At 43.4% G+C, this 20,072-nt stretch overlaps 1 protein-coding gene across 15 annotated transcripts in view; it reads right to left on the bottom strand.

The window, feature by feature from the left end:
• Positions 1 to 20,072, bottom strand: part of MCTP1 (multiple C2 and transmembrane domain containing 1) — a 264,386-nt gene that overhangs the window by 133,479 nt on the left and 110,835 nt on the right. For all 15 annotated transcript variants that reach the window (XR_013624092.1, XM_068122490.2, XM_068122489.2 and 12 more), the window contains 3 exons: positions 14,989 to 15,131; positions 9,567 to 9,646; positions 7,547 to 7,640 (listed from right to left, as the gene is read on the bottom strand). Coding sequence is in view for 14 of the 15 variants with exons in the window: in XM_068122490.2 (XP_067978591.2) it covers positions 7,547 to 7,640; positions 9,567 to 9,646; positions 14,989 to 15,131 (317 nt within the window). In the remaining variant the exon portion in view is untranslated. The remainder of the gene's footprint in view (positions 1 to 7,546; positions 7,641 to 9,566; positions 9,647 to 14,988; positions 15,132 to 20,072) is intronic.

The raw sequence follows: 20,072 nt of genomic DNA, 5'->3' as shown, positions 1-20,072 counted from the left end.
TCATATTCGTCTGAAATATGCAGCCATCCTGCAACATCTGCAACATCAATGTATAAACATTTTCAAAAAAACTCAGGATACTTCAATCTTACTAAAATTCACAAAATTTTCTGTCCATCTGTCCGTGTGTCTGTCTGTCCGTCTGTTCCCAGGTACCACAAAAACGGCTGAACCGATCGCAATGAAATTTTGGGTGGGTAATCCTGGGACCCCCTGGAGTAAAATAGGCTATATTGTTTTCCCAATTTTCAAATTTTCCAATATTCCAGTTTTTCCAAACACGATGGAATAATATTTACCGATATGAACAGTGATGTGGCTTTTATTGAAATTCTACAAATACTGTTGAGATTTTGATGATTTGCATGTGATATGATTTAACGGTTGTTATATAAATCGTTTAAATTTAAAAAAAGCCTTCAATTTCTGATATTTTGCCTTTTCATTTGGGCCTCCCAATTGAAGCCCCGCCCATCGGGCAGGTACCGTTGCTAGTACAAAATAATTTAATAAATAAACGACTGAATGAATGATTTGTTGTTTCTTCTTTAATACAGTATCTTACTATAATTCACCAAATGTCCATCCGTCTGTCTGTCTGTCTGTCCGTCCGTCCGTCCGTTCGAAGGTACCGCAAAAACGGCTGAACCGATCGCAACGATATTTTGGGTAGGTAATCCTGGGATCCCCTGGAGTAAAATAGGCTATATTGTTTTTCCAATTTCAGCTTTGGCCTCCAGCATTTTCAGGTTTGGACTCCCACATAACGTTATTTTCCCGGGTACCGCACAAGCGGCTGCACCGATCGCTGCACAGCTGCACAGCTGCACCGATCGGACTTGGTGACCTCGGACAAAGACCTTTTATAAGGACCTGGGTTGAATCACTGCTTGAGAGAATGCCAACCCCCTCCCCGCCATCACGGTCGTCTCTCCAACTCACAATCCCACGAGATATGCGGAAAGGACGATCGAAAACCAATTATCTTCTTTTGATTCGTATATAAACATCATTAAAAGTAAAGAATGACCTCGGCCAAAGTTCAAACGACGTGAGTTTAATCTCGACATGAGAGAATTCCACATAGCTATTTGGGCGGTGTATAAGCTAACAGATCGCTGTCTCCATCGATCTTGCCAAGGCCATAACACCTATCGGCTCAAAATCCATTTAGCTGTTGACTTGGTAGTTTTTACAATAAAGGAAACATTAACAATGTTTTTAAAAGTTTATTTTGTGCTTAATTTGTGATTGGAGTTACGTTGTATGGAATGAAAAAAGAGATATCGAGTTCAAGTGAATGACGACATGCCGTGATGGTTTCTACTTTCTAAACATGAACTTCGAGGATCGCCATATGCAGATTTGCCACGGACCCACGATCGATGTTTCTATACGTGAACGTACCCGTTTGTTTGCGAACCGGTACGTTTTTCATGGAAGTCCTTCACAAACTTGCTGTCCATGTCTGACGTGCGACTGAAGGCGCTACAGGAATGTGGAATTTATTGGTTTCATGCTTTAGCATTCGCCGTATCTGCATTGCCTGTTTGCTTCTGGCCTCCCACCGATGCGTAGCATGGGTATCTCACTTGTTAAGTTAATGATAAGTATTATTTTTATATTCTAGCGATATACCCATGCTCAACACGGGTGGAAGGCCAAAATCTCAAAAAAATGTTTCGAGAAATTTTATGAGAACTCAGCCACATTAGGACACGTGCAGGGACCTCAAAAGCTGCACATACAATTTGGTGGGATGAGTCCCAAAATTGTGGGAGTCGTACGGTGTAAAATCAATGTACCTTTAATGATGATTATGAAGCTGATAAAAATGACAACATTAAGATGTTGCTGAACCAGCTAATGTCCCCACATGCGGTAAATGGCGAAATTGTGAACGCCGAACCCGTGAATGAGTTTACATGCTGAGAGAGAGAGAGCAGTTTAGTATGGGTGGAAACGCAAAATCATAATTGCATTGAGACATTTCTGAAACCTCACACCCATCTTAGAGCACCCGCCGGGACCCCAAAAAGTTCCATAGAAAGTTTGGCGGGGTAGTTGTAGGGTTAGACAGACACTCCTGCTTTATTATATAGACTAGTGAGGTATCCGTGCCTAGAACGGGTGGGAGACCAAGTGCAAAAAGACAATGCAGAAACGGCGAAAGCTAAACCATGAACCAACAAATTCCACACTCCTATGCCACCTTCAATTGAACATCAGACATGGACAGCCAGCGGTTCGTGAAGGACTTGGGCAAAAAACTGACCACAGCTGAATGTTTCTACATGTGGTCAATAGCGAAACTTCAAATGCCGAATCCACGAATGTCACAGCTGGAAACCCTCACATCATTTCCTTTAAACTCAGTCTCTGTATATTTTCATTCCAAATAGCATAACTCCAATCACTAATTAATACTATACCATTAATATAACAAAATACAATGGTAAAAACGCTCGTGAGGACAATAAATATAGACTGATCTGACGTGATAACCAATACAGACAAATCTGTAGGCAGGAAAGGGCAGATACCTAACACTTCGTACGGATCAAAAAACAAAATGACAACTGTATTTAGTAATTTATGAAACCTTCCACCCACCTTAGGACACCTGCCGGACCCCAAAACATTCCACAGAAAGTTTGGTGGGGCTAGCCACAAAACTGAGGGAGTAGTTCTGGGACGGACAGATGGACAAACAGACGGCCACTCCTGTTCTATAATATGCTGTAAATTAGGACAAATGCATTATCACAAATCTATTAAACCAATTAACACTCAATGGTATCCAAAACACAGAATTGCAGAATTGGTTATAAAATAGCTAATGTTAGTTTTTATTGTATACAAGATCAAGGGTTAGGAAGAGCGAGGACCTGCATCAAAATTTAGTAATGGGCCGATTGGGAAATGAGCATTTAAAGCACTCTTAAAAGATGAATGGCATGATTGGGAAACACATATTTAATGTGCTATTAAAAAATTAACTCGACACCTCTCATCAATGTCAGCCTCCCCATGGTTATATCAGATCAGGCTGATTTGTCACGCGGTCACGGATTGTTTCACCCCATTATGGGGCCGTTTAAAAATTATGTAATGCTATTATTTTAGGGAGGAGTGTACCATGCATGCTGACGGGCTTGATTTAACCTTAAAAATAATTTTATTTTACATTTGATTAGATTTATTGGGGTCCCTCATTGTGAGTAACACTCGACCCAAACAAAGCCAATAGTTTTAGTAATTTAAACTATTACTTTGCGTTCTGACTTACCATGTGTGCCGAAGGGCTTGATTAAACCTTACTAATAATTCTTAATTGACATATGTTTACATTTTTCAGGGTCCCTCATCATGAATAAAACTTAACCCAAACAAAGCCAATGGAAATCTGATGCAACAAACCCGGGCAGTGTATATAACCAGCCGAGGCCTACAGGCCTGATGGCTTAGGCCCACCAGAAAGCCAAGATGGCGGCCACATTACTTCATCTGGGTGCCATGGTGGGTGGAGTCAAACGTAAAATGTGGGTGGGGTCCAGCAGCTGCTGTCTGTGATACCAGACAGTTTGCACATTATAATAGCACTCGCATGGGCCCGTGGAAATTCCACATAATGTAAAGTGTGGCTCCAAGTCCTCAACCGCCCCCCCCCCCCCCCCCACTCTGCAACAAACAAAATAATTCAACCTCCATATCCCAAGCCCAAGTCCTCCACCTCCACCTCACAACCCCAAGTCCTCACTCTTCCCCTCTCAACATTAAGGCATCAATCCCCTTCCCACTTTAAGCCTTCAACCTCCCACATCCCCCATCACAACTCCACAACTCCTCCTCCCCCAAAGCTTCAACTTCCACTTCCAACTCTGTCCCATCTTTGTTCCACACCCCAACCACAAGTCCTTACCCTAACCCCTCTCAACCCTAAGGCATCAATCTGCTCCACACTTCAAGCCTTAAAAACCCCTCCCCAACTATGACCGTTGCCTGTCCAGCTCACAATCGCACGAGATATGCAGAAAATATATGTGACGATAAACAACCCAAAACAAATTGTCTTTTTCCTGATGCATATATACACATTGTTAAAAATAAATAATGACCTTGGATAAAACTTTTATACAGTGGGCTGCATAAGTAATCACCCCCAACCAATAATGTCAATGTCAGTAGATGAATTACAAATTATGTGGAATTTTTTTTCCAAATTAACTTTTTTTATTCCTAACTAATGATATCAAACTAAACACTGTTATAATTGAGGAAGGTTACATGTCAGAAATGACTGCAAAAAACATGTACAAATCAAAATTCACTGGTTACAAAAGTATATTAGCCGCTTACAGTAGGCCAGTACTTCGTGGAAGCACCTTTTGCAGCAATGACTGCTATGAATCTTTTTGGTTGGTGTCTGCCAGCTTTTCACAGAGATGGCGAAATCTTTGCCCATTCTTCACGTGAAAACTGCTCTGGTTCTGCCAAGTTTGATGGGGATCATCGATGGACTGCAATCTTCAGGTCTCGCCATAAATGTTCAATTGGGTTCAAGTCAGGACTTTGACTAGGCCATTCAATAACATTTGTTTTCTTCTTATTCAGCCACTCCAGTGTGGCTTTAGCTTTGTGCTTTGGATCATTGTCCTGCTGAAATGTGAATTTCTTACCCAGTTTCAGATTCATGGCTGACTCAAGCAAGTTTTCATGAAGGAGTCTCCTGTATTTGCACCATCCATTGTCCCTTCTCTCCTGAAAAGCTTGCTAGTCCCTGCTGATGAAAAGCAGCCCCATAAATGATGCTGCCACTACTATGCTTGATAGTAGGGATGGCGTTGACTGGGTGATGTGCAGTCTTCGGCTTTTGCCAGATGTAATGCTTTGAATCAAGACCAAAAAGTTGAATTTTTTTCTCGTCTGACCACAAAACTTTTCTCCACATGTCTGCAGTATCACAAACTCCATAAGAGCTTTCGATGCGTCTTTTTCAGTAATGGCTTCTTTCTTGCCAAATCTCCAATGGGCGGCCACCTTTGTGAAGGGAACGGAATATTGTTGATTGTTGAACACTGACGCCAATCTCGGACAAAGGGCCTTGCAAATCTTTCAAAGTCATTGATGGATTTACAGTGACATCCCGAACCAGTTTCCTGTTTTCCCAGCTACTGGGTTTGGATGGGCGACCTGATCTGGTAGAGTCTGTGTGGTACGACACATCTTCCACTTCTTAATAATGGATTTAGCTGTACTCAAAGAGATAATGAGTGACTTTGAAACCTTCGTACAACCCTCTCCTGAACGGTGTTTCTTCACCACTTTATGTCTGACTTCTTTAGAAACTGCCTTAGTGTTCATGTTGGCCTTGTTGTTTGACCAAGTGAGTTGCATCTTAAAACTCCTTAGATAAGTGGTGAGCTTCATTTTTAAATTAAAGCACTGATTGCATACAGGTGAAACCTATTACACTTATTTTGGAACCTTTCATGATATGGAAAGAGAGGGAACATGAGTGTTGTCGTTATTACCCTACCCCGTGCACATGAAGTGAAAAGATTCAAGTCGGTCCATCCGTCTGTCTGTCTATCTGTCTTATCAGTTCATGATCATCAATTTACGATCAAGGAACAGCTTATTTAAATTGAATGTTATAGGTGTGTGAACAGGTGTGTGATGTTATAGGTGTTTCGAACATGAACAGGTGTGTGGACATGAACAACATGCTTACAGGTTTGTGACTCAATAACGAAACATTGCAGCAAATAGATGACTAAACTTATCCACAAATAAAAACAATGCTTTGTGGTTAAAAAAAAACAAAACAAAAAAACACAGGAAACGTGGGGAAATATTTTTAGATTATGCAAAACTTGACTACAAATGATTACCGATTTTTAAAAAAATGGCCGATACCGATTCCGATTATAAAGTGGTAAATAATGACATCATAGTGCATTGTGCACATATGAAGTGGATACTGTGAAGTGAATACCGTCTAATCTATTGATGTATCGAACAGCACAGCATCCATTCATTTTTAAACGAATGATGAGCTACCATGTGCTCATACGATAATCTATTGGCAGAAATAAAATGAAGCATTTTGTCATGTGTACAAACTACACAGTACAAACTGAGATCAGTGTGGTCAGATGTTTGTGGTCAGACGAGACAAAACACAGTCCCAGCTTACAAAGGGATACCGTTCTGAACAATCGTTCATACAGTCAGTAAATCGATCGGCAAAGTTTGATCAAGCGGGTTAATCAGAAAATAATTCCAAATAATACTGGACTTCAGCATCGAGCAGCAGAATGTTAATCTCCATCATGAAGAAGCAGCACTTACACAGATGGAAGGAAGGAGGAAGAAGAAACACTCAAGCTAGCACACCACAAACTGGAAATGCATGTTAACGTGGTAGAATGGGGCTTTTAAAGAGGGCATGTGAAATAGTCCCCTTTTGTTTGGGGGCCCAGAATACTGTCAGTTCACCTTTGAAATGTGAAAAAAAAAATTTAACTGATGCTTTCATACATGCCTGGAAAGTATCACGTCAAGATGTACTTTCCAGGAAGTTGGGTACAGTACGAGCAATTGTGTTTTCCTTTGTCCTCACGGCTGTTTCTAAAGCAATTGGTTAATTTATATGAATCAAGTGTGCTTTAGAAAGGTACGTTGGTTCTCTTTGTGAGGTTCGAAGCAAAATAAATTTGATAACAACCGATTTCTCAGTCGTTTGCCATATTAACATGTTTTCCCAATTACGAAGCCAATTTTTTTCTATCCGTCACATGACAATTACCAGCTGTTTATAAAAAAACAATGTTTATGCACATCTCCTTGAAACGTCTAAATTGCTCGGTTGTTTTTAAAATTTGTTTATTGAAATTCGCCCTAAACAAGGGTGAAAGCTACTCAAGATTTGTGGGTTGTATCGAGTATAGTACAACTGTAATCGGTAATTGGCACTCACACTGACTGCAATCGGCCGATGATGAATACCGAAAAATTGCCGATATCGCACTGCGCCGATTACCGATTCCGATATCAGCCCAGCACTAATGTACAGGTAAGACAGCACGTAAGAATAGATCGCTAATGCCATGATGACTTGATGAAGACCTCTTCCCCCTCCCTTCTTCACATTCCCACTGGACATATAGCACATTGTTTCACTCTTCTCTCCTTCAACCTTATTCACCTTCTCTTCCCACTGTTCTCACCCTCTCTTATACCTTAATTTATATTTCCGAGATCATCCTCACTTTTCTCCATTTTCTCTCTCTTGTTTTCGTTCATTTCCTCCATCCCCTATTCCCACCAGCCAATCTCCCCTCTCAAACAGGTGTTGTTTTCGTCTCCCCTCCCAAACAGGTCCCCATAGTACCACAGCCAAATTGTGAAATACATATCCGTGTACAGGTATTTTTAGGGTTAAACAATGTGCTTCATCAGTGGCCTTTCTGATCTGTAACCAGAATTGCCAACTTCAGGATTCATTTAAATGATGTCAGATGCAAAACAAGCCAACACTTACATCTGTCGCAGGAGCTAACCGCACATCCAGCACAATCTCTCCCATATCCTCTTCTAAGCTGCGGACATCTTCCAGTTTGAGACAGACTTCTGTCCTGGTGGATAAAAGATGTTGTTGACATTGGTTTATAATCCAGTGTATGCTCCACATTAAGCAATGCAACAGACAGGCTTCCACAAGAGGGCACTCCACAACATAATTCAAAAGGAAGACCGACCACAGGTAATAATAACATTGAATCGTTGGCAAGAGCATTTCCTCCTACATTCCTGGATTGTATTGATTATGTGTGTAGAATGAAAATGAAATAGCTTGTTTCATTACTCAAGCGTTTTAAAACTGCAACGTTAGAAGAATATTTTCCCCACAGGCATTTAAAAAAAATCTATCTTGAACATTGTGCAAGTAATGAATCGCACCTGTGCATAAAGTAGATTGAAAGCATGAAATGAAATTTCTCAAAATAGTTTCTTCTCAAGACTGGTTCCAAAGTATAAACTTCAAACTCATTACTGTTATATGGTTCTAACACAGTCCAGGTATAGCTTGCAGAGTATTTTCAGTAATTCTTCTTCTTCTTCTTGAGTATGGCCACAATTATTTACGTGTCCTTGTGGAATTGCGCTGGGGGAGATTGGCCCAAGTCTTTCACGAACCGGCTGGCCAGGCCCGAGATTCGACTGAGGTTAAGGCAGGAACTTAGAATGGTCCGGGGTGCCGGCGATAGCTCGCCCACTCTTCGTGAAGGACACCGTGGGAACGTTAACATCCACCAACTAAGGCCAGCAGACTGTAGGCCCATTTAACGTCCAGTTGAGGGACGGCACACACATTGATGAATCACCCTGCCCTTGAAACACGGGATAACAGTTTGGAGCTGGGTCAGGATTCAAACCCAGGAGAGACAGCTTGGAGGGGAGTGTGCGTACCTCTCGGCCATCCTGCCAGCCCCAGACATTTCCGCAATTATAAAAAGCTATTGTAGGCCTTGTCCAGACTTTCATTCATAACTAACAAACTGTTATGATGGTAGAGCAGGAAATTGAGGTTAATGGTTGGAATGTTATCCGTGGAAAGGTGGTGGTGATATTAGTGGATAGATTTCAACTATAATTGGATAGTCAGTAACCTCAAAACAGTGGAGATGGAGGGATACATTAACATTGGCAGGATTGTGCAGGCTTGATGGGCGTAATGGCCTCCTCCTGTTGAGAAGTTCCTTGTGTGAAACTGAAAACTTCGGTTATACATGAAAATGTGGACATGAAAAAAAGTCAGGTTTTTGGATGAAAGTTGTAACTGAGAGAGTTTGATCTCGTGTAATTTTCATCATTTACGTCCATCATTTTCAAACGGAGAACCAATAAGAGCGGAGCAGAGCATCTGGCAAAATTTGAGGTGTTGCTTCGAGCCACGCTGCAGGTAGAATTGAATATCTCAAATCTGTATGATACCTCTTGATGCTGGTAAAAACGTAATCAAACATGTCAGGAGAGATCTTCACATGTCGCTCATGAAGTATATTTCAGCCTTTTCAAGCCACAATTCCTGAAACATTTGCGAATAAACGCCTCCTTCAGCTCCTTTCTTATATCAATCACAATAAACTTTAACAGGAGGAGGCCATTTGGCCCGTCATTCCTGCACTATTCTTCCATCTTTTATTCTTTCATCCAAACATTTTTCTTTCCTGGAAATTGGCCAATTTTTTAAAATTACACCTGTCCTAATTATAGCGAATCGTCACACTTTTGAAGTTTTTGGGTACGATGAGCCATTGTGAAAGTATCTCACACAAAATCCAGAGGGAAACTGAAGAAGATAATTGAAACAGTAAAGATACCAGGCCCGGCACGACCTATTGGATACAAATGGATATTTTAGCTGACAGTCCCATTTCTTAGTTATGAGTGATAGTCTCGACTAAGCCTTATCTACATAGTAAACACCGTAGTCATGTTCAAAGCACCATTAGCATTCCTGTTTTGTTTGAGGATTTGCAAAAAAGATAAACATTTACCAATCAGGTTCAAGGTTCACCATTTCCAAAATGGCCGACCCCATGAAGTCATCTGGCATGCCAATGTCATGGTCAAACACCTGTTTTCACAGAAACATTGCACATAGAGTGGAGTTTTAGATTTACAGCAATTAACAAACTGTTTTTACATCACGAAGAGTAAATTCAAAGACAAACATTTGTAGTATTTCAACTACGTACATTTAATAAGTATCGCAGGAGAGTTAAACAATATAAACAGTCGGATTACATATTTCAGAATAATTTCTCATAAGCATATGCTGCTTTCATTTAAAAGTTGATTGTAAAATTGCGCATCTCCCAAAGCCCTTTATGCTAAATTTGGCCATTGGCCAATTTGTAATACATGTTAGCATACAAAGAAGCCTCAGAGGCCTCTCGGGTTGGAGCGTGTTTGTGATACCTACTTGGACATTCTCACTTCCTGCCTACCCTACCCAGGGGATTAGGGTCCACTGCCCGACTAGGGTGGCTAAATAAAATGCCGTCATCTAGTTCCAAAATGTTGTCGCATGTTGCCATCTTATGAATTTTTTTTTGTATTCATTGTCAAGCTGTCATCATCACATATTATTAGCCCGTCTTCCGTGCAGTGGGAGACAGGGTTTTGCAATCACTTCTGTGTGTCTGTCTGGGCCATAACTTTTTTTTACCACTTGAGCTTTTTACCATTTGAGCTTTCATCCGATTGACTTGATAATTGAAACGCGTTTGCATATTGAGTCACTGAATTGGTTCACCAACATAACGCTAAAAGCTGATTGTTTTGTGGTCAAAAGGTCAAAGGTCAATGCCAGAAAATCGTCAATTTCTGTTTGGTTGACTTGAAATTTGAGCACGGTTTGCATATTGGTTCGGTCACTCAAGCCTATTAATTTTGATATCAAAAGTATGTCATCATGTCAAGGTCACCTAAAATTGTCCACTGTTTTTACCTGTTTTTGTCATGTTTACCAGATGGAAAAAGAAGAATTCCGAATAAAAAGAGGATGCGGACGGACTTTTTTCAGATACTTACTAGTTTGTGGTTGTGAAGGAGTGAAATAATAATAATAATAATAATTCATTTATTTTGTATAGCGCTTTTCCAGAAGCCCAAAGGCGCTTTGACAGAGTGGAAAACATAATGCATAACAATACATGAAAACAACAATTGCAAAAGGACAAGAATCAATAGGGAAATATTTAAAGCAAAAGGAGGGAGAAGGAGAAGAGATAGTCAGGGCTTAAATGCTGTGGGTTGAATGTTGAATGCAGTGTTGAACAGGTGGGTCTTTAGTGATGTTTTGAATGTAGTGAGTGAGGAGGAGTCTCTGATGGTGTGAGGTAGTGAGTTCCAGAGGGTGGGAGCAGCGATGGAGAAGGCCCTGTCCCCCCAGGATCTGAATTTGGTCCGGATGGAGGGGGTCAGGAGGTTGGTACCAGCAGAGCGGAGGTTGCGGGTGGGAGTCTGTCTGGAGAGGAGGTCAGCCAGGTAGGATGGGGCCAGGTTATGGAGGGCTTTGTATGTCAAGAGGAGGATTTTGTACTGGATTCTCTGGGGGATGGGGAGCCAGTGAAGCTTGTAAAGGACGGGGGTGATGTGGTCACGGGTCCGGGAATGGGTGAGTAGACGGGCAGCGGAGTTCTGAATGTATTGGAGTTTATTGGTGATTTTTGAGGGTGAACCATAGAGGAGGCTATTGCAGTAGTCCAGACGGGAGGTGATGAAGGCGTGGATGAGGGTTTCTGCAGCCGTGGAGGAGAGGGATGAGCGGAGACGGGCAATGTTTTTCAGGTGAAAGAAGGCTGACTTTGTGATCTGTTTAGTGTATTTGTCGAAGGAAAGGGTTTGGTCAAAGATGACGCCAAGATTCCGGATGTGAGGGGAGGTGGATACTGGGAAACCGTCCATGTTGAGGGCGAAGTTATGGGTGGATTTTGTGAGCGTTTTTGGGCCAATGATGATTATTTCAGATTTATCACAGTTAAGTTTGAGGAAGTTGATTTGAAGCCAGGATTTTATTTCAGTGATGCAGTTTGTCAGGATAGAGTGGGTGTCGGTGGAGACGGACTTGGTGGAGATGAAAAGCTGGATGTCATCGGCGGAGCAGTGGAATTGGAGACCATGACGGCAGATTAAGTGACCGAGGGGGGACAGGTAAAGGATGAAGAGGAGGGGGCCAAGAACTGAACCTTGGGGGACACCTTGGGGGAGGGGAGAAGTGGGGGATTTGCAGTTATTGATGGAGATGAACTGGCGTCTGTCAGAGACGTATGATTTAATCCAAGAGAGGGCAGTGCCGGTAACGTTAAAGGTGGATTCAAGTCGGGTGAGGAGGATGGTGTGATCGATGGTGTCAAAGGTGGCGCTGAGGTCGAGGAGGACGAGAATGTTGAGGTTGCCAGCGTCAGAGGAGAGGAGAAGGTCGTTGGTGATTTTGAGGAGAGCAGTTTCAGTACTGTGGTTGGAGCGGAATCCGGATTGGAATGTTTCATACAGGTTATTGGCAGAGAGATGATGTTTGAGTTGAGTGGCTACAGCACGTTCCAAAACTTTTGACAGAAAGGGTAGGTTGGAGATGGGTCTGAAGTTGTTTAGGGTGTCAGGGTTTAGACCAGGTTTTTTTAGAATGGGGGTAACAGCAGCAATTTTGAGGGAAGGTGGGACGATGCCTGTAGACAGGGAGGAGTTTATTGTTGCAATGATAAGTGGAGAGAGAGCAGGGAGGGAGGCCTTGACAAAGCTGGAGGGGATGGGGTCAAGAGTGCAGGTGGCAGTTTGCATTCCTATGAGGAGTTCAGAGAGGTCAGTAGGGGAGATTGGGGAGAACCGAGACAGGGGATGGCAGGACAAGGGGGGGCAGGTGGTTGGAGGGGGAGCGGGTGCGGCGGTGGTCAAGCTGTTGTAGATGTTGTCAATTTTGCGTTGGAAGAAAGAGAGGAAGGAGATGCAGTTGTCTACTGTGAATGACTGGGTGGTGGTGTTCAGGGGGCGGAGGAGTTTGTTTATTGTCGAGAAGAGTGCTTTTGGGTTTCCGGAGCCAGAGTGGATAATTTGAGAGTAGTAGGCGGAGCGGGCGTGGGAGAGGGCATCTTTGTAGTGTTGTAGGTGGTCCTTGTAGGCTTGGGAGTGAACTGTGAGACCCGTTTTATTGCGGAGTCTTTCAAGTTGGCGAGCACGAGTTTTCATCAGGCGGAGTTCAGGGGTAAACCAGGGAGCAGAGTGGGTGAAAGAAACTGTTTTGGTTTTTACAGGCGCAAGCTGGTCAAGGCAGGAGGAGAGAGTGTGGTTGTAGTAGTCAGTGAGGTCGGAAGGGCTGTGGAGGTCAATGAAGGGAGAAGTGGACATTTTTTCAGAGAGGGTGGATGAGAATGAGGTTGGTGAAAGAGCGTTTAGCTTACGGAAGTTGATAGTGCGATAATGCCTTGGTGTTGGGGCGGGGATGTTGATGGTCAGAGTGATGGCTAAGTGGTCAGAGAGGGTGAGGTCGGAGCCAGAGAGATGGTGCAAATTTAATCCAGTGGAGCAGACAAGGTCCAAAATGTGACCACGGATATGGGTAGGAAAGTCGACATGTTGAGTGAGGTTAAAGCAGGTGAGTAAATCAGTGAAGTCAGTGGTTATTGTGGAGTCAGTGGAGTCCATGTGGATATTGAAATCGCCGAGGAGGAGGATTGAGGGGGAGAGGGAACAGAGCTGGGTCAGAAAGTAGGAGAAGTCAGACAGGAATGATGGGTGTGGTTTGGGAGGGCGGTAGACGACAGCCATGACTGACTGCATGCGACCAGAGAGTTTAAAAGCCAGGTGTTCAAATGATGAGGATGAGGCGATGGGGATGAGGCTGGTCCTGATGTCTTGTCGGTGAATAACGGCAATTCCACCACCTCGGCCCCCCGAGCGTGGTTTATTGACGTAGGAATATCCATTGGGTGTGGTGAGGTTGAGTGTGTCGTAGTCCAGAGGTTGTTGCCAGGTTTCGGTGAGACAGAGAAAGTCCAGTTTGTTATCCAGGATGTATTCGTTCAGGATGAGGCATTTGTTGTTGAGGGACCGGGTGTTGAACAGGGTGAGCCTGATGTTGTTTTGAACAGCAGGGATGAATTTAGGTGATTTAGCCAGGGTTCGTAGGCAGGAGGTGCGATCGTGTGCGTTGCTGTGACCAGGTGCGCTGGGACGAAGAGTGAGAGTGCGCTGAGCCGACCAGAGGACGGGGATGGAGTGACCCGATTGCAAATATACAAACTTACGACCGGAGCCACGGTGAATGTACCTGGGTCGTCGGAGGAGTCCATTTGATTTGATGGCAGAGATGCATGATGGGGTGGAGCGGGTATTGAGCAGAAAGAGCCTTGCGGCGGAGTACCGCAGAGCCATATCAGGCAGGAGCGAAGGGACGAGACGAGGCCAAGGTTGAGGAGGTGAAACAATGGTCCAAACCCATGGGAGCGGGCCTGAGGAAACGAAGGAGCCAGGTAGGTGAAGCCAGGAGCAGAGCCGGGACCAAGCAGAGGGCAGGCAGGAGCAAAGAGACGATCACGAGGCCAAGGTTGATCACGGCAAAGCGGCAAATGCAGCGGCACTCGACCGCCGCCGCTACAAATCTAGATCACGGCGGGAAACCGCCACCAAACCGCTGCGATGGTCACAACCCACGAGAGCGCGGCCGAGGAAACAGCGAGCAGGCGAAGGAGCCGGGCAGGCGAAGCAGGGAGCAGAGCCGGGGCTATGCAGAGGGCAGACTCAATGGCCAAAAAATCCGCACGACCACCAAAAAAGAAAGCAACTGACAGTGGCCCGGTCGAAGAAGCGGCGAGCATGTGACGCCTGCGTCCTCTTCAGACCGGACCGGAAGCAGAAGTCAGACCGGACCGGAAGCAGAAATGGTGGAATTGTCTTTGTCATACCTTCAAATATGTGTAAAGGAAACATCATTAAAAACAATATAGTCTTATTTTGTGTCACCAAGGGAAACACTCCACTATAAAATAGAAATACTCTGTCTTCATCTCACATAAGTGCCGTGAAAGCTTGGTGGTCTCGTGAGATTACAACAAGAGTATTATCGGGTATTCTTGGACGCCAGGTTACATTGTTTGTGTAGCCATCCACAAAGTGTAGGGGACAATTGCACATAAGCTGGACCAGGCAAGATTGGCAGATTACTCCATCTTTAAGATTATTCATGCCAGGTAGATTCGTACTGGTCAGCAATTATTCCATAGTGACATAGTACTTTACTCTTGGTTTTCAGATGTTCCAAATCCAAATTCTTAATATGATTGCCACAAGGTCACCATCATTTAGATACCGATTGAAACATGTAGGATTCAGATATGTATGAAAGTATTATCATTTAACTCTTCGAACCAAAAATTAAATTAAACGACATGAAAGTTGACGAATGAATGAAACACTTACTTTCACCATCATGTTCTCTGGAAGCTTTTCGACTGTGACAGTGAAACATTCGTTCCAGACAGGATTCAGGTTCTTGTAAATGATTCTACTCTTGTGCACAATCTTACCACCCAACTTGAATTTCACATAAGGATCACTTGCACCTAAAACATTCAAAACAAAATCGCAGACACAATGAGATCATCAAAGATATTAAATATTCACAACAAACTTATCAGGCCTGCAATGAAATGAGTTCGACATGCAAAAGATTGAAAGAAATTCAGCATTAAGTTTGTGGGGCATTCAAGATTTCCAGGAATTATGTATTTCCTCCAAAATATGCTAATGTAAATGTATATAGTTATTGAGAAAAGAATTATTCCTATATATATACACATATATATATATATATATATATATATATATATATATAATCAGTGCTCCAACATATGACCGAGCACTGTGACGTCACCGCCACGACGTCCACACTGTCTGCAAAGCCCCAGAGGAGCCATCCCGCAGCGACAAATAATATAAAAGATGTTATTTCAGATATTGTCACAAGTGCATGAAAAACTAACAGTTGCCGACCTGGATTCGTCTTTATTGGGGCATCATCAAGGCAACGTAGCGAGCCTCCACGTACCCACTGAGCTGTATATATAACCGGAGCGCACTGTAGCACACGCCCGTGGGGCAAGCAGCCGCCATGTTGGAATACCCTTTCCTCGCCACAGCGCGAGAGGTACAGGCTTCGCTGAGAGTGCGATAAGCGCTTTACTTTATTGGGGCATCATCAAGGCAACGTAGCGAGCCTCCACGTACCCACTGAGCTGTATATATAACCGGAGCGCACTGTAGCACACGCCTGTGGGGCAAGCAGCCGCCATGTTGGAATACCCTTTCCTCGCCACAACGCGAGAGGTACAGGCTTCGCTGAGAGTGCGATAAGCGCTTTACTTTATTGGGTTCCGTTGAAAGATTGATTCACATTTGTTTTCCTCTTTTGTTTGTTTTCCTTCGGAGCATTGTAATAGAGCTACGTAGGGGACCGACAACACTGAGAGTCTGATTTTACTAAGTCAGAAGTGTCAAGTTCAGTTGGTCTGCAAAATAATTGAGTTTCATTTCAGTGCCTCGATAAAACGGAATGAAACTGGGGAGTGAGGGTGGGAGGGGAGGAAGTTAAACTCCAAATTGATAAAATCGTCCAGGAACAATTGCTGCCTTGATTGTCTTTTAAAAGAAAACAATAAGTAAGAAAGAAGACACACACACACATGAAAATACACGTGCATACACACACAAATACACATATACTCACACAAAAATGCACATACACATATATACACACACATGCAAATATACTCAAACACACATACACACACACACACCACATGCACATGCATACTGTACGTATACACACACATACACATATACACACACAGCGATCATGTTGTTGTGAAGGTAATGTTATTTATTTTTCCGTAGCAATGTTTATTTAAAAAAACAAACAGCACTTATCTGCACATCCTATTGTCATAACAAGAAGATTCACAGTTCCTGCACACCTCAACCATAGGAACAATTATATTTATCCTACGGTATGCGTGTGCATGTGATATTTGTGTATTTGTTCTCTATTTATTTGTGGTATATCGAGTGTGTTCTCTCAACAAAGCTGTCCTCCACCTCAAACCCCCCCGTCTTTTGGCGGAGGTTCCGTGGGATCAACTAGTTGTAATATATTCCTTGCCTGTTGTTCAAGATACATTCAGGACTTATAAACTTCTGAGACAACAACTCCAGAAAAGGAAAATGCAACATTTTCCATCTATGCTCCAAACTCTAGCAGAAAATGAAGTTGCTGTTGGAATCGTGGACATTGCCAAGTACAGCGATTTCCCGACCAGGCTTAGTCAAGAATTCGACAGATCTAATTATTTTGAGGAGATGGAGCCCTGTGTGATGTTCACTTCAAACCCCTTCATGGAAGTTGATGTTCGTGAACAAATTCGTGTGCGGTTTCATCTTGATTGTGTCTCTTTGTAAATGGAGATTATCAGCCTTTAAAATGAGATTCAGTTGAAATTGAGGAAATCCACCACAAATTTCTGGAGTCTTGTGGATACTGCAAAGTAGCAATGAAAGTGGCTTCCCTACCTTTGTGAACCTGGCTTTTCCGACATGAACCGAATCAAATCTAAATTTTTAATCCATCTGACAGACGAGCATCTGACGGACTCCATCGCAGATTCCCTATCAGGATACACACCAGATTAGGCAGTAATGGTGGACACCATGCAGTGTCAACTTTCACTATGAAGGTAAAGATAAATTTTCCTTCACTTTAAATATATATTATTGTAATTGAACTATAACAACTAAATTTGTACTCTTATCAATTCGTATATTTTCAAGGTTGGCATTGGTGATTGCCTTGCGTTTCAACATTGAATATTTTCAAGATTCATCAAGGTTGGCGACCCCTGATCTAAAGGTAGGCACACTCATGTTTAAGCTGTCTAATCTATCTAACCTGGGTTTGGATCTCGGCCCAGTTATAAATTATCACCTCGGGCTTTCACGGGCAAGGTGTGTGCCATCATTAGACAGGCGTCCCATCTGCTGGCATTAGTTGGTGGGTGTTAAAGATCACACGGTGTCCTTCGCGAAGAGTAGGCGGGCTATCGCCAGCACCCTGGGCAAATTACAAATTCCTGCCCTAACCTTACCCATGTCAGGCCTGACCAGCTGCTTCATGAAAGAGTTCAACCAAACGTATCCCTCCCTGGCAAATCCCACAAGAACGGGGAATAATTGTGGCCGTTAAAGAAGAAGAATAAGTTGGATGATGAAGGTGATGTTATTTGACTACCAAGCAGATGGAAGATTAGTTCGAGCGAATTATAGAGTGAATCGAACACATTGTTTGTGAAGTACATGTTGTCCTTTGATTAAATGCATCAGCAAAGCCGACGGGTTATTTATGGTATCATAGTACAACACACACACACACACACACACACACACACACACACACACACACACACACACACACACACACACACACACACACACACACACACACACACACACACACACACACACACACACACACAATTTTTTTTAGCCAATTTTCACAGCTCCTTTAACACGAGGTAGCTATCATCTGGAAAATCAACATTCTCATGCCAAATGATAAACATTCTATTGTAGTCACAAGACAGGTACATATATGCTATGTTGGAATGGAATGTAGCATGAAAATGTGTGTTATGATAGTGGGTATGGTAAGATAGACGTGAGGGTGGCCACATTGTGCAATCAGAGCTGTCTCCCTTGACATATCACGTGCCTTCGATACGGTCTGGCACCCCGCCTTGCTCACCAAACTCTCCTCCTAAGGTATCCATGGAAATCCCCACGCATGGCTCGCAAACTTCCTCTCGGGTCATAGTCAACGTGCGGCCCTCAATGCAATTTTCTCATCTCCCCTTCCTGTCCAGGATGGATTTCCTCAAGGCAGTGTTCTGGGCTCTGTGCTTTTTCCGGTCTTCATCAATGATCTCTCCGACTCTCTGGAAAAACCTTTCTATCTCTTTGTTGATGACTCCGCTCTCTGCCGCTCCATATCTCAACCCTCATATCGGCAGGCAGTAGCCTCTTCACTCTCTGCAGACCTGGTCAAAATCACAGAATGGTCAAACAAGTGGAACATGTCTTTCAATCCTGACAAATCTCACACTCTCACTTTGTCTCTCTGAAAAGACCGACTGGACAACCCTCCCATTTATTTTCTCAACAGTCCTCTTGAAGAAGTTCTGTCACTCAAGCTTTTGGGTCTCACCATCTGCATTATCTTTCCTGGGAAATCCACATTTCCAAGCTGGCCTACTAAGCCAGTCGCCGACTGGGCATCCTCCGTCATGCAAAGTCCTTCCTTGGCACTTCTGAGCTCATCACCACATACAAAGCTTTCATCCACAGCTTGATGGAATACTGCTCTCCCCTCTGTGCTGGTGCACCTGCCTCACACCTAGCTCGGCGTCACGCTGTTGAGGCCAAAGCTTTCAGAATCATTGGAATCCCCTGTGATGAAGCTGATTCTGAGGGCCTTTCACTCTCTCACCGCAGACAGGTTGGTGGTCTTTCTGTCTTCTACCAACTCCTATCTCGGTTTGCACCCCCTGCTCTGTCTGTGCTCTGTCCCCCAAATGTTCCTTCAGGTCACATAAGATCTGCCTGCAACCCTCTTATGGTTAAACTGCCAAAATCAAGACTCTCTGCTCACCTTCACTCTTTCATTCCGCTGTTTTCTCGCCTCTGGAACAAACTTCCACACTCTCTTCAAACTCACTCCTCCCTCCAGGTCTTCTAAACAGCTGTTTACCACCATATCCTATCTTCCCCATCCAAAATATTGATCTTTTCTACCCCCGTTAATCCACCCCAAATCCACCTCCTTCAAATTCTGTTTTCTTTCCTGAAAGTCCTTGTAGTTTCCATCTTATTTGTCCCCTGTACTCCACCCCAGCCCTCTCTCTTCCACAGATCTCCCGATGTCCCTGTTATCTACTGTCGTTGTACTTTCGTCTCTCTCCCCCTCTTGTCTCCAACTCCCTCTATTATATGTTATATGTGTTAGCTCTTAAACGAGCCTCGATTTAGTACACACAAAAAAAAAGATCCCAAGTGCTGGCAGTGCTTTACGCATGACCATTGAGATCATAGCAAGGCTTGTGACAGAGCTTTCCTCCAGGAGGAAATTGCAAATGTCACCAATATACTAGGCCTCCTTGCTCTGCCATAAATAGATAGACATTGAACAATAAATATACATTGTGAGTAATACCCAACGATGGAGTACCACATGGTTACTGTCGGCCATCACGATACTCTGCCAAGCCTCAGGAGATGAGTGCAGTATTAAAAACTGTCAAACTGTGATGTTTTCGGTTACAATTAAATCCAGTATTCTTTGGGGGCAAGTGGGAGCATCTATTTATCACAGAGAAATATGGAGGGATATTTTATCTCCCCTCCATCAAGCCTTCCAAAGAACACCATGTGTACACTTCATCACGAGGAGGGGCTAGCGG

Source organism: Myxine glutinosa, chromosome 7 (assembly GCF_964187855.1).
Source record: "Myxine glutinosa chromosome 7, kmMyxGlut1.1, whole genome shotgun sequence".
In the NCBI taxonomy this organism is placed as follows: domain Eukaryota; kingdom Metazoa; phylum Chordata; class Myxini; order Myxiniformes; family Myxinidae; genus Myxine; species Myxine glutinosa.
This window is presented reverse-complemented; position numbering and strand designations above follow the sequence as displayed.